The sequence below is a fragment of the Papio anubis genome, chromosome 18, assembly GCF_008728515.1.
Source record: "Papio anubis isolate 15944 chromosome 18, Panubis1.0, whole genome shotgun sequence".
Classification (NCBI taxonomy): domain Eukaryota; kingdom Metazoa; phylum Chordata; class Mammalia; order Primates; family Cercopithecidae; genus Papio; species Papio anubis.
This window is the reverse complement of record NC_044993.1, coordinates 41,683,530-41,698,226: the sequence shown is the minus strand read 5'-3', so window position 1 is coordinate 41,698,226 and position 14,697 is coordinate 41,683,530. Positions and strand designations below refer to the sequence as shown.

Sequence of the window (14,697 nt, the reverse complement as noted above, 5' to 3'; positions counted from 1 at the left end):
TTCTTTTTTTTTTTTTTTTTTGAGATGGAGTCTCGCTGTCACCCAGGCTGGAGTGCAGTGGCGCGATCTTGGCACCGCAAGCTCCGTCTCCCGGGTTCACGCCATTCTTCTGCCTCAGCCTCCCGAGTAGCAGGGACTACAGGCACCCGTCACCATGCCTGACTAATTTTTTTTTTGTATTTTTTTAACTAGAGATGGGGTTTCACCGTGTTAGCCAGGATGGTCTCAATCTCCTGACCTCGTGATCCACCCACCTCGGCCTCCCAAAGTGCTGGAATTATAGGCATGAGCCACGGCGCCCGGCCCCAAACCACATGTTCTTAACCACTTTGCTCATCTCATGCAGTGGGGTGAGCATTGAATGCCTGGAAGAGAGCACGGCCAGTGCCTGCCATTGCACCAGCTCAGTGGAAGTCTGTTTCAAGTCTTAGGCACATTTAAGTTTGAGAAGCCCTGTTCTAGGGGCCGGGCTGTGGAACCCACCTTTTAAACGACCCTTCCAGGTGATTCAGAAAGGTTTGACAGCTCAATCAGGATAGGAACGGTTAGGTACAAAGACAGCAGCCAGGAAGCCAAGAGGTCAGGGTTCTCTTACCAGTTCTGCTAACATGCATCTGTTTGGACAACTCCTTCCCTTGTCTGGGCCTCAGTTTCCCCAACTGCACAATATGAGCATTGGACTCTGTCGCCTGTGGGCTCCCCTTCATTCCCAGTGTCCTGTGATTCTATTAAATACCTTTGAATACAGACTTCCCAATTCAGAGCTGACCACGAGGAAACAGAGCAAAGTAGCCAATTTCAGAAGGCCAAGCACGTAACTCCTAAGATCACATGTGGCCAGAACTTAAGGTGTCACTGAATACCTGAGGACCCCCTGAGTCTGCCCAGAAGCCGCAGGCAGAGGATGAGCAAAGCTCAGAGAGGGCCCACACAGAGTCACCTCCTCACCTGCAGCACGATGCTGAGAGCCATGGCTTTAAAGGAGTAGGAGGTGGAGGAAATGCCAAAAGCCACGAACAGGGCAACAGCCAAGGTCACAAGGTTGGTCAAGATCTCCAGCCTCAATGCCACCCATCGCGTGGAAGACAGAAACAACAACAGGTAGTTATTCCGCGCATCAGTCAGCCTCTTAAACCTGAGAAGGAAAGCACAGACTAAGAACCACGTGTTTGTCTGACCCAGGGTCTCCCCGGGTCTGGGTAGATACCGGCTGCTTCCTCCAGCATCCAGGTCCCCACTCCCAGCAGCAGGGCCTGATTTTTCTTTGGGGAGTTCCTCCCTACCACTTTCCCAGCCATGAATTTGGGTGCAGTTGACCTGACTCCTAACCCAGATTGAGGAGTAGGCTCTGCCAGTAAGGCCCATCCTTAGCACGCACTCCTCGCCTAACCTCTGCGACTCACTCAGAGATGGGTGAGTTACCCTAAACTGGCCACAGAGAGTGAATAAATGTCAGGACGTGTGAGTGAGTGTGGGAGTGGTTCCTTTCAGTGGGATGATGGGAGATCCGAAACTACCATTCTGCTACTAGGAGGGGAGCCTGGAGCCACCAGAGGGTCTCTGGAAGCTTAAAGGTAAAATAACACAGGGGAAGGCAGAGCAGTAAAGCCAAGACACCCGGGGAACATTAGCTGAGTCTCTGGATTAAGCCTCACTTTAAGCAAGTCCTCCTCCCCAGCCTTTTGTTATGAAAATTTTTATAAGTACCGAGAGAGTAAAAGCTTAATGAACATCTGTATACCCACTAATGAAAAATTTTTGAAGTACCAAGAAATTAAAAAGTTAGTTCCAAGAACCTCTGTATACCCTCTACCTAATTTAGCAGTTGTTACTATTTTGCCATATTTAAGTCATACTTTTAAGCTAGTTTGAAGTAGTTTTTTCTGTCACTTTCAACCAATAGAGACCTACCAATTTCCAATTTTCACATACCACCATCACAGTTTTCCATATCAATCACAACCTATACTGTTAATTGATTAGTATTCTTATTTTACATGATTTATTTGAGAATGTATATTAAAAGAAACTTTACTCACAACATTAAATTATATAAATAATGGCTTTGATACGTTAGTTGCATTTTTTCTAAAGTACATTCAAATAAAACTTTGATTATTGAAATTAAATATTCATTTACACATCAACTAAAACCATCTTACCATCTGAGTGGGCTATCACCCCAGCACAGTGGTCCTTCTGACTCACTCTGTCCATACTCTCTGAACCTTTGCATAAGATATTCCAAATTCCGTCCACCTTACCTTTCTATACTGATTGAGTCACCTCCACCTTGAGGCCTTCCCAGATTAAACAAAACAGACCCTGCCCACTCTGTGGCCCCTGTGCTCAAGCCACCTTGCTATCCTTCAAACCTACTCCCCCATCTCACGGTCTTTGTGTTTACTGTCCCCTCTGCCTGCAGAGGTCCTGCCCACATAATTCCATAGCTCAACCCACACTTGATTTAGATCTCTGCTCAGGGTCCGTTTCTCTGAGACCTTCCCCAACAACAGCTCCAATCCCTCCAGTCTCTCTTTGTCTGCGTGTCTTGGTATATACCTTGGGGCAGGGTTCTCAGTGTGGGCTGAGCGAATGCATCGCTCCAGGATCCCTTCAGTCCTAGAGTCTGCACAGACCTTGAGTGGTCTATAATGCCACTGAGAGAGCAGGTGCACAGTTCATCCAATATTCCAGCTAACTGAGCACATACCATCTCCCAAATGTGTGTCCAAGTCTTACCCAGGCTTCAAGGCCAGCTCAGATGCCACCTCCTCCTGAAAGCCTTCTCTGATCCCCCCAGGCCACCTCCTTCCCCTCTGAATTCCCAAGTAGTTTATCTGCCCCTCTTTGATGCCATCTATCTTCTTCAATCATGTATAATTACAAAAACATGTGCCTGTTTCTCCCTTTTCCACCAGACTATGAACTTCTTGTAGGTGAAGACCGTGCTTGATTATCCTCTACAAACAGATAACTTCATGTTACACCATTAAACCTCAACAACAATCATAGGACTTGTTTGCTTGTTTGTTTCAACATTTAGGAGGCAAATCTATGGCATGAGTAGTGAAGGAAGTTCTGTTATTTAGAAAGCTATTGTTCCTTATTGTTTTGTTAACGTTAGATATTTGTTTGGAAGTGAAAGAAATAACATAATGCAAGATGTGTTTGCACAGTAATGCACCCTATCATTAAATGTATGTATACATATATCCATATATATACACACACAATATATCCAAGGCCTTTAAAGTTTACAAACATTTTTCCTATTATTTACATTTTTCATTATTATAAATGAAAGAATGGCTCAGCAGGTTCTGGAGGCTCAGAGAAATAAGTCCATCGAACAATGTGCTCTGGTGCTTTTGAGGATGATGCCATTCCCAGATGCTCCATTCTTTCCCTGATCCCCACCACCCCTGTGGTTCCATCATTCTCAAATGGCAGCAGAAGGACTCACTGGCTGATGAAGTCTTCAGTTTTTCCATAGACATGGATGGAGCTCAGGCCTTGCAGAGAATTGAGGATGTGGGAGAATAAAGGGGACCGGCTGTAGTTCTCCAGTCTCTTGAACACACCGATGGCCTTCTTGAACATCCTGCATAGACAGTGGAAGTAAGGGACCTGGACCGTCCACCTCTGGGACCATCTAGTCTGGGTTGGTCCCAGCCTTGCTCCCCAAGTCACAAGCAAAAAGAACCTACTCACATATAATAAATGAAGCAAATAACCATGATTGTGGCTCCCATTAACAGGATATATGGAGACAGCATACTGATAACCAACAGGATGGCGATCACCAGCAAGGACAGGACCATGAACTGCTCTGAAAAGATGGGCAAGAGCTGGTCCAGCTCTTCCAAGTCCCCTGCGAAGCAGTTCAAGAGCCGGCCTATTGGGATGGTGTCAAAGAAACTCATGGGGCAGCGGAAAACCTGCAGGGACAAAATCAGTGTGGACCGTGAGAGAAGCTGCAGGCCCTCCTCAAGATTGCATGAAGATGTCTATTACCCTTGACTCTAAAGAGCCATGGGATGTGATCCCAGGGGTCTCCAGGGCAGGCAATGTAGAGCAATGGTTTAAAAGCACGGATGGGCTCCATGGCTACCTGACTCCTCCACCTACTGCTGTCTGACCTCGGGCAAGTACTAAGCTCCTCTGAGTCTCCAGGTCCTTGTTAATGAAATGGTGATGAAAACGATGCTTCATAGAGTTGTAGTGAGGATCACACAACTCCTCAAATATACTAAACACTGAAGTGTATAATTTAAAAGGGTGAATGTATGGTATATGAATTATATCCTGTAAAGCTATTAGAGAGAATACATTGAAAATGCTCAAAGCAGTGCCTCCCCCGAGGTAGGAGGTAAGACTTGACTCTGGAGGCGGGGTTTGAACGCCAGACCAAATTGAGGACTAGCTAAAACAGGGGCAGGGTGGAAGCCACTTTCCATAAGACAGGCCTACCAGTGTGTCATGTCAGTTTACCACTGCCATGGCAACATCCAGGAGTTACCGCCCCTTTCTGGGTCATCAATGACTTGATGACTTGGAAGTTGCCACCCTTTTCCTAGAAACTTCTGTATAAACTGTCCCTTAATCTACATGTAATGAAAAGTAGGTATAAATATGACTGCAAACCTGCCCTGAGCTGCAAGTGTCAGCACACTGCCTACGGGGTAGCCCTGCTCTGCAGGGTCAGTCATAGAGCTGCAACACTGCCAGAACTGTAACACTGACACTTCAGTAAAACTGTTTTCTTCTACCCTACCACTGGCTTGCCCTTGAATTCTTCCCCAAGCAAAGCCAAGAACCCTCATGGACTAAGCCCCATTCTGGGGTTTGCCTGCCCTGCATCACCCTCAGTAGGCATTCTATCCATACCAGCTCTTATGATTTTCTACAGATGGGACCATTTTCACTCAGGACTGCCGAAGATTAGCAGCAGCAATCCCACTGTGGTTGCACACGATTTGGACCCTTGGATCAAATTTAGCCATTACTGCCCCCTTCTTGAAGGTGGTACCTCCAAGTTGATCTCTAACAGCCAGTGGGCATGAGGCCTTTCAGAGATCAAAGGACATTTCAAACCACAAGGTAGGCTCTAACAAAAGCATTTCGTTTGGTGTCCTTGTTTTGCAGATGAGGAAACTGAAGATTGCAGAAGAGGAAGTGGCTCTGTAACTTATTCGTTACCCAAGTGGTTAATGGCAAAACCATGATCCAATTAGGCCTTCTGAGGCTTTCCCAAGCCTGGCACAGTCACTCTTCACAGAAGGCAATTTCTTAAAGATTCATGGCACTGACAAAATGACCACCTACATTTCCCCATGTACTTCTCAAGCTATAATGCAAGAAGTAGAAATAAAGAGAAGTCAATGGCATCTATTAAAGTCAAACTCACGGAAAGAGGAGGGAAGGACATTTTGACTACTAAATGTAATTATTTGAGCCATGAACTGTTCCCTATAGCTGCTCTCATTGCAAATGCATGGATACTGCTGACCAAGTGTAGTTCTCATGTATGTTTGCTGTCTAGCTGGTGGGGTAGTGAGGGTCGGAGGGGCAGATTTAGGGCCACCTTGCTTTTTCTGCCTCTAAAATGCCTTCAGTTTTATTTCCAGAATGTTTTGTTAAATACTTGAGCTAAAGTAACCAGAATTGTCATGATCACTCAGAGGAATCAAAGAGCAAAAGGGTCACCCCTTCAAGGACTCTGAGCACGCCTTGCGGGTGCGGGGCATGGCGGGGTTGTGGAGGAGACACAGGAACGGACCTCATTTCCGCTGTGGGTGAGGAAGTGCATCTGTGGAAGCCCAGCATTACTCTGGATTAGGGACCAATGGTGGTGACAAAGGGAAAAGGGTTTTGGTTTCTGATTGTCTTCTAAGTATCAAAACGATCTGGGGTTGTTCTTGTTTGTTCATTTTTGCTTCATTTGTTTCTGTTGTGCTTGCAGTTGAGCGAATTTTTTCAGATTTATCCTTTACTTGTGATTCTTTAAAACTACAAAGACAAATTTAAAGTTTAAAAAGCCACGAAAGGACGGGAAAAACGAAAATATCTTAAATACGAAACACATGTTCATGGAAAGAAACTTGAACATTTCTCAAAATTAAAATACAAAGTGTCATGTAGAGGCATGGGCACTGGATATTTCTAGAATCTTGGAATGTGCCATCAAAAGAAACTCAGAGACCACCTGGAGGGCTGAGGGCCACCCCCAGAGGCCAGGTGGGAAAGTGTCAGGCCTCAGGTAGAATGTCCCCCTCCTGCTTTCTGATTCTGCCAAGCTTTACCTGAGAGGTAGGGAAAAGCTTTGTCTCACCCTGCCAAAGTTGAAACACTTGATGGCAACACAATTTGCATTCAGTCTACAAGGAACGATGGGCCACTCCTCACCTCCCATGTCTCCAAGTCAAAACCCCCACTCCCACCTCTGAGATCAGCCTTCTAGAACTCCATTCGCCTCCCAGAAGTGCTCTGCTTTTGTTCACCTTCAGTCTCCTGGTCTTGAGCTGGCTAAATCTGATTCCTCCTTCAAGGAGAGAAGCTCCCAAGAAGGCTTTCTGGACTCTCCCCACTTTCTTCCCCTGCCCTCAAGCTAAGACAAGGTGCCTCTTACATTCTCATGGCCCTGTGTGCCCCATCCCATTTTCTTGTCCATCTTCTCCATTAGACTATACACCCATGATGGCCCAAATCCTACCTGCACTGTGCATTCTCTGATGTGAGCCCCATGGCCACTGCAGAAACTGGCACATAGTAACACTTAGTAAGTGAAGGAGAGGAATGACATTTCCAAGAAGCAGTGTGATACCACAGACAATTTGGGGTGTGTGTGTGTGTGTGTGTGTGTGTGTGTGTGTGTATATATATATATATATTTTTTTTTTTTATGAGATAGGGTCTCAGTGTCTCCCAGGCTGGAGTGCAGTGGCATGATCTTGGCTCACTGCAACCTCCACCTCCCTGACTCAAGCGATCCTCCTTGATCCTCAGTCCCCCGAGTACCTGGGACTACAGACACAAGCCCCCATGTCCGGCTAATTTTTATATTTTTGGTAGAGACAAGATTTTGCCACGTTGCCCAGGCTGGTCTTGAATTCCTGAGCTCAAGCAATCCACTCACCTCGGGCCTCCCAAAATGCTGGGATTCCAGGCGTAAGCCACCGTGCCCAGCTGACAAACAATCTAACCAAACACATATTCCAACTTTAACATACGTGAGATTTCAGTATCCTCATATGTAAAATGAGGATAATATCCACTTCAAAGAGAACTCAGGGCAATCATAAGCAACTCTGTACGTGACCATGCTCAGCCAGTGGAGGCCAGCGTTGCTGTGGCCCTCCATCAAGGGACACTGAGCTCTTACAACCAGACTTCCAGCAGCGGGAGAACTCCGCCACACCTTCGTCACTCCCTCCTCATCAAGCAGCCCGGTTCACCCAGCTGCAACGACGACATTTTAGAAAAGGCAAAGCTATGAAGAGAGTAAAAAGGATCAGTGGTTGCCAGGAGTTTGAGGGTAGGGAGGGAGAATGAATAGGTGGGGCACAGGGTTTTGTTTATGGCAGGGGAACTATTCTGTACTGTGGATACATGTCATTATACATTTATCAAAACCCATAGAATGCACAGCACAAAGAATGTACCATAAGGTGAACCGTGGACATTCGTTAATAATAATAATTAATAATGTATCAATATTGACTCATCAATTGTAACAAACGTCCCATGTTAATGCAAGATGTTAAGAATAGGAGAAGTGGGCCAGGTGCAGTGACTCACAACTGTAATCCCAGCACTTTAGGAGGCTGAGATGGGCAGATGACTTGAGCCCAGGAGTTCAAGACCAGCCTGCGCAACATGGCAAGACCTGTCTCTACAAAAATACAAAAAATACAAAAATTAGCCAGGCGAGGTGGTGTGCGCCTGTGGTTCCAGCTACTCGGAGGTTAAGGTAGGGAGGACTTCTTCAGCCCAAGAGGTTGAGGCTGCAGTAAGCTGTGATCACACCACTGCACTCCAGCCTGGGTGATAGGCAGGTAGATGAGAAATCTCTGTACTGTCATCTCAATTTTTCTGTAAACCAAAAGTGCTCAAAAAATAAAGTTGTCTGGGCATGGTGGCTCACACCTTAATCCCAGCTACTTAGAAGGCCAACGTGGGAGGATTGGTTTAGCCCAGGATTTTGAGACCAGCCTGGGCAACATAGCAAGACCCCATCTCTACAGATAAATAAATAATTAAAGTCTACTAATTTTAAAAAAATAGGCCGAGTATGGTCGCTCATGCCTGTAATCCCAGCACTTTGGGGGGCTGAGGTGGATGGATCACTGGAACCCAGGAGTTTGAGACCACCTTGGGCAATGTGGTGAAACCCAGTCTCTACAAAAAATACAAAACTTAGTCAGATCTGGTGGCATGCGCCTGTACTCCCAGCTACTTGGGAGGCTGAGGCAGGAGGATCGCGGAGGTTGCCGTGAGTGGAGATTGTGCCACTCACTGCACTCCAGCCTGGGCTACAGAGCTCTAAAAAATAAAAAAATAAAAATGAAGCTGGGCAAGTTCGGAGCTTAGCCTTCAGCCCCACCCAGCACCCAGGCCCATACCTTGTTGAAGAGCTTGTTGTGCAGAGCCGTGGATGCCTTCCTCGTGACCTTGGTGAAAATCCCTGAGGAGCAGACCCCCACACAGATGAGGAGCAGGGTGTTGAGCGCACACACCAGCTGGTAGAAGGACAGTTGAGGATTGTCTGCCAAGTTGCCCGAGTCTGCCGTGGTTCCATTGCTCTCTTGGCTGCTATTGGTCTTCAAGAAAGAACAGGGGGTCAGACTGCAGGTGTCCAGGGGGAAATTCAGTGGCAGGGAAAGCCTTCTCCCTGGGGCCACGTGAGACTCCGTGGCTGGTAGAAGGTGAAGTTGTTTGCCCAAACCTCCCTGCTCAGCGCTTGGCTACTCTCTTTTGCCCTTCATTCCCACCGCCCTGCCCTGCACTAGGCCCTCAGAGTCTGCCCTGTGGACACTGCAGCAGCCGGGCCCTTGCACACGCTCTGCTGCGATGCAGCGAGAAGCTTGGAGACGTGATTTCCCAAAACCCCTCCTGGCATGGTTTCAGGCTAGATTCTGCCAAGGAGAGGCACCTACAGGGAAACAGAAAGGTGGAAGATGAGAAGACAGCACGCTCAGTGGCAACTGTGGGCAGGAGCGTGGGGTGTGGGGTTTTTCCAGAGGCTGGAAGCCATCCTGGGAATCACCCACTTCAGTTCAGCTGAGATCCCTGATGGCTGCTTCCCCTCCAATGGTTGACTGAGCCTCTAATTCCCTATATTAAATCCTCTGAAGCTCTAAATACTTAGAGTGGCTTCTGCTCTCCTGACCCAAACCTCCTGGTACACGATCCAGAAATAAACCACATGAAGCACTGTGGGGAAAGCATGGCTTCGATTAAGGGCACCAAGTTCAAGTCCCAGCCCTGTCCTGTCCTAGGGCAGGTTCTTCATCCTCTCTAGGCACAGGGTCCCCTTGGGAAAATGGAGACAGTGGAACTTGCCTCAGAATGTGGGTGGGGAGATTAGTGAAGTAACTTGACACAGTGTGGCCGGTTGTGGCTCCCAGCTCACAAGACCAGAAGTATATTTTAAATAAACCATAGTGTGGAGGCCAGCCTGGAGCTAAAGGAGACAGTTACTGCAGTGGAATGGAAAGATTCTTGGGGCACTGTCTGGGGATATAAATCTCTTGGTTTTCCAGTAAGACTGATCAGGTGACCACTCATTCTACAAAATCAGGAGGCCTGTGCGGGAGAACCCCAGAGTCCTGGCTCCCCATGGTTCTCTCTGGAACACCAGCTCTGGGCTTGTCATGTGGGTCCCAAGCCATGCTCTGGCTCTTGTGGTCTCAAGGAGCAAGAAGTCACCACACCTCACTCAAGTCCATAGAAACACAGCCCACCCACCTCATGGCACTCACCCCTGAGCCCTGCTCCAACCAGTAGCTCAGCCACCAGAAGCTGAAGATTGTGAAGAAGATGATCAGCACCATGAAGAAGAAAACTATGCAAGAGACCACGTAACCTGGGAGGGAGACAGTGGTGATGTACAAGTGCCACAAACAGGTGCGAGGCAACTGCTGACTCAGCTGCTCAGCCATCCCTGTCTTTGAGTGCTTGGAAACCCTTGAGCCCCACCCACTGTGGACACCTTGGAGGAATGGGAAGAGCTGGGTTCCAAAGTCAGGGAGCCCTGGGTTCAAATCCTGGCTCCACCACTTCCAAACCGTGTGACCTTGGACAAGGTACCAAATGTCAGCAACATGCCACTTCTTTACCTATGAAATAGTGATAACCTTACCAGCTTCAGAGCCATGCTGAAGATGATATGAGATAATGTGTGTCAAGCACTCAGCCCAGTGCCTGGCACAGGGCAGTGTTCTAGAGAAGTTCGTTCACCTTATGCAGGTCCTGCAGGTTCAGTTTTATAAGTAACAATAACAGCTACCTGTTATGTGGTACGCACTATGTACTATCATGTGCTACATGCCAGGAATAGTACTAAATGTATGCAGTATTTCTGAATTAGTAATTCCTATCCCCATTTTCAAGAGTGCTATTGTGTGAATGTATGTGTCTCTCCAAAATGTTGAAACCAAATTCCCAAGGTGATGGTATTAGAAAGTGAGGCCTCTAGGAGGTGACAACCATGAGGATGGAGCCCTCATGAATGGCATTAATGCCCTTAAGAGGCTTCAGAGAGCTGCTTCCCTGGTTTTTTGTTCCTTTCACCATGTGAGGATACAACATTTATCCCCTCCAGGGACGATGGAGGACGCAGCATTCAAGGCGCCATCTTGGAAGTAGATACTGGGCCCTCACCAGACACCAAACTTGCCAGCACCTTGATCTTGGACTTCCCAGCCTCCAGAACAGTGAGAAATAAATGTCTGTTCTTTATAAACTACCCAGTCTAATATATGTTGTTACAGCAGCACAAATAGGCTAATAAAATGAGAAAACTGAATCTGAGAGGGGAGCTACCTTGCCCAAACTCGCACAGTTGGTGAGTGGCAGAGCTGGGATTTGAAGCAGTTAAGGGTGGCAAAAGGCAGGGTACACTCCTTCTTGGGGCACTGCTTCCTGCTCTAGCACTCCTCTCACCTATTTATGCTCACATGTCCCGTGCCTACAGTCTTTTCCCAAATTCTACCCTTCCTTCAAGGGTTGTCTCTTCTTTGATGAGATTTGAGATTCCCTGGCCACAGAGATCTCTCTCATCATCTGATGGAAGCAATGTCTTAATTCTCCAGCTAGATTTCAGCGATGGTTCTTAGATGACTTTATGCCCCCTCCCCTCTAGAGCTTGGCACAGGGCCTGGAACATAGTAGGCACTTGGTAAATACAGATCAATGTATGCTGCTAGATCCATTCATGCATTTCACAAGCATTTGCTGTTCCCTGCTCTGTCTGGGCAGGCCCTGGGTTACTCCTTGCAGGATACCCATGGTGGACAGGGTGGGAACAGTGTCCTGTGTATGCAGCCTACCTCTTCCTCCCCCAGGCATGCAGACAGGAGACATCTTACACAAGGGTCAGCTTCCAATGTCAACGATGCATAAAAAGTTTCATGGAGTAAAAATTACTCTCAAAAATCTCTTAAATTACTTGATAAGTACAGCACCATATATTGAGTTTTGTGTTTACAACATTGTACAGTATATATACATGATATACACCATTTAAGAAGGCAGTAGCTTTGAACTTCTAATTGCCTTCTACCTGCCTTAAGAAATAAAAATTAAGAAATTCTAAATCACACCAAAATAAAAGTCCCACCACTGTGACCTTATGCGATGTGGCTGCTATTTTCTATCCAATTCTATTTCATGTCTTTCAGTGCTGCTCATGATAAACTCAGCTGATTGCAAAACCCACTAAGGGAGCAGAGCCCAGAGTTTGAAAAACACTGAAATAATGAGGCAGGATGCGGTGGCTCATGCCTGTAATCCCAGCCCTTTGGGAGGCTGAGATGGGAGGATTACTTGAGGCCAGAAGTTCAAGACCAGCCTGGTCAACATAGCAAGACCCCATCTCTATTCTTTTTAAAAAAATTTTTTAAACTAAAAAAATAGAAAAACACTGAAATAATGAGTATACATGAAAATATAACTTCCAACCTTGGCTTTGATGGTAGAGTTGCTATAACTGAGTAGAGTTTGGTTTTGCAAGTTAGGCCAATAAACACCATGGCTCCTCTGGACCTCTCTACTTCACATGACCTCACATGTTCTAATCTGACCCAGTTTCAGGGATAGGGCTGCTCCAAGAGACAGCCCTGGGCTGGCATGGGAACCATACCTCCAGCTGCCTGGATGTAGTGGTGGTAGACCCTCCAACTCAAGGAGCCTTCTTTCATCTCCTCCTCCTGTGTTAGCTGATGCTCCGGCACTGGGTCAGAGTAGAAGAAGAGAAAAATGGTATGCCTGCCAATCACATGATCTCCTTCCTTCTGTCTCTGGCTTCGATCCTGGGCCAGCTTTTCACCTTCTAGCTTCAGTGTCCCACCTGCGTCTAAGGTTTTTCATGGAAGACCCTGCTGAAAGAAACCTTTGACCTGGGCTCCAGAGCCTGGAAAGAGATCCATCCCTAACCATTCAATCAACTCTGGAGGGACTGCAGGGTCTCCTGTGTATGATGGGCTGAGAGAAATGCAGGAAAGAATGAAGAAAACCACCTGGGACCAGAAAACCTGGGTTTCAGAACTGTCACTATGACACTGTGCAACATCAGGCAAATCACTTAACCCTTCTGTTCACTCGTCCAAAAAAATGGAAAGCTGAGAGGGTTGCTAAGTTGCCCTGCAGCCATACGCTTCTGAGATAATGCTTCACAAAACAGCCCTGACCAGCCCAGGTGGACTCTTGACTTTGAGCTTGGCCTGAAAACCAGTACCTGGAGATGCCCATAGATATTTCTGATGATAATCATAACCATCACGACAGTGACTGTCTGCTGCTGCTGCCTGCTATTCTCCCTTCTAGTAACAACAGCCCAGTATTTCCTGGGGAAGAGTGCTCTTTCTCTGGAATTTTAATCCTGAGGGAAATTACACCAGGATGGAAATTTTTGGAGTAGGTTTTCTTCAAAAAGACTCAATTGGTGGCTGGGTACGGTGGCTCATGCCTATAATCCCAGCACTTTGGGAGGCCGAGGCGGGCGGATCACTTGAGGTCAGGAGTTCGAGACCAACCTAGGCAACATGGTGAAACCCGGTCTCTACTAAAAATACAAAAATTAGCCGGTGTGGTGGTGTGTGCCTGTAGTCCCAGCTACTTGGGAGGCTGAGGTATGAGAATTGCTTGAACATGGGAGGCAGAGGTTGAAGTGAGCCAAGATCGTGCCACTGTATTCCTGCCTGGGCAACAGAGCAACACTCTGTCTAAAAAAAAAGACTCAGTTGGAGACGGGAGCCTACAATGTGACAGGCCCTGTGTGGGGTTCTTCCCTATATCTGACCTCATCTAATCTCCACTACAACCCTGTGGAGTTAAGTACCATCATCTCCACTTTTGCCGAGAGTTCAGAGAGGTTAAGTTAGATGGCCAAGGTCACACAGTTTAGTAAGCAGCAGAGCTGGGATTCAAATCCAGAACTGTCTTACTCGAAAAATGGAAGTCGCTCCCTTCTGCTACTCTGCCCCAGACAAGAGCAAGGCCATGAGCTTCCAGACATCAGGGACTAAACCCAATTCATTTCTGATCCCTAATACCTTTGCTCTCAATATTTACTGTCTTCCAGTGTGTAAAGAATGAGTGTCTACATGCCTGGCCAAGCCTTAAATCTGTGTCATTCAGAGCCAAAGCTACCTCCTATCCTGCCTCTGCTGTACACCCTCAGCTATGCCCCCCACAACACTCACTTCCTGGATCCTTCAGGCCTCCTGCCCACCAGTCTCTACCCCATGGCCCTCAACTACTTGGATCTGACCCCTGTGTATGTAAATGCTTAGGGTCTCAGACACTGAGGGTCATGGCCCAATCTGGGGTCTAGGAGGAAACACTGGGACGTCTGGAGGACCCAGGCAGGCATGCAGACATTCTTGTCCTGTCTCCCACACCATTACCAGCATTTCCGTTGAGAGACTCTTCCAAGGAGGCGGCCAGAGCCTGACTTTCTACCTGTGGCTTCTCTGCTATCTTTGCTGTGTCCTGCAACATGACCTGGGGAGAGAGCACAGGCCCTGAGTGCACGTGCGTCCACGATGGGGAGTGAGGGCGGCGGGGCAGGACTCACCGATGTGGCTTCTTTGTGCATCTTCTGGATAAGTTGGGCATATTTCCCCTTTTTCTGCATTAACTCACTGTGAGTTCCGTTTTCACAGATTTTTCCATTTTCCAACAAAATGATCTGGTCACAAAATTCTAAGTACTGGGCAGTCAGAAGAAAGAAAGCCTTCAGTAAGCACAGGGAAAGATGTTTGATTTTACTATTCACCAGGAAAATGTAAATTTAAATCACGATAAAATATTATTTCATACCAACAGATGAGCAAACATTTCAAAGTTGGACAACTCAAATGTTGGTGGTGATCTGAGGTAAAAGGAACTCTCCTTAACTATCAGGAGGATTGTAGTTAAGTTAAGGAGAGTTCCTTGGAGAACTACTTTGGAGAACAATTTGACCTATTCAGT

General features: G+C 47.0%; 1 protein-coding gene across 1 annotated transcript in view; it reads right to left on the bottom strand.

Moving 5' to 3' along the window:
- The window catches only part of ABCC11 (ATP binding cassette subfamily C member 11), a 66,791-nt gene that overhangs the window by 16,218 nt on the left and 35,876 nt on the right, over nucleotides 1-14,697 (bottom strand). Inside the window, exons 15-22 of the mRNA XM_021931930.2 lie at nucleotides 14,300-14,434; nucleotides 14,130-14,226; nucleotides 12,365-12,454; nucleotides 9,984-10,087; nucleotides 8,625-8,822; nucleotides 3,715-3,941; nucleotides 3,467-3,604; nucleotides 949-1,135 (exon numbers count right to left, since the gene is read on the bottom strand). Coding sequence (XP_021787622.2) covers nucleotides 949-1,135; nucleotides 3,467-3,604; nucleotides 3,715-3,941; nucleotides 8,625-8,822; nucleotides 9,984-10,087; nucleotides 12,365-12,454; nucleotides 14,130-14,226; nucleotides 14,300-14,434 — 1,176 coding nt within the window. The remainder of the gene's footprint in view (nucleotides 1-948; nucleotides 1,136-3,466; nucleotides 3,605-3,714; nucleotides 3,942-8,624; nucleotides 8,823-9,983; nucleotides 10,088-12,364; nucleotides 12,455-14,129; nucleotides 14,227-14,299; nucleotides 14,435-14,697) is intronic.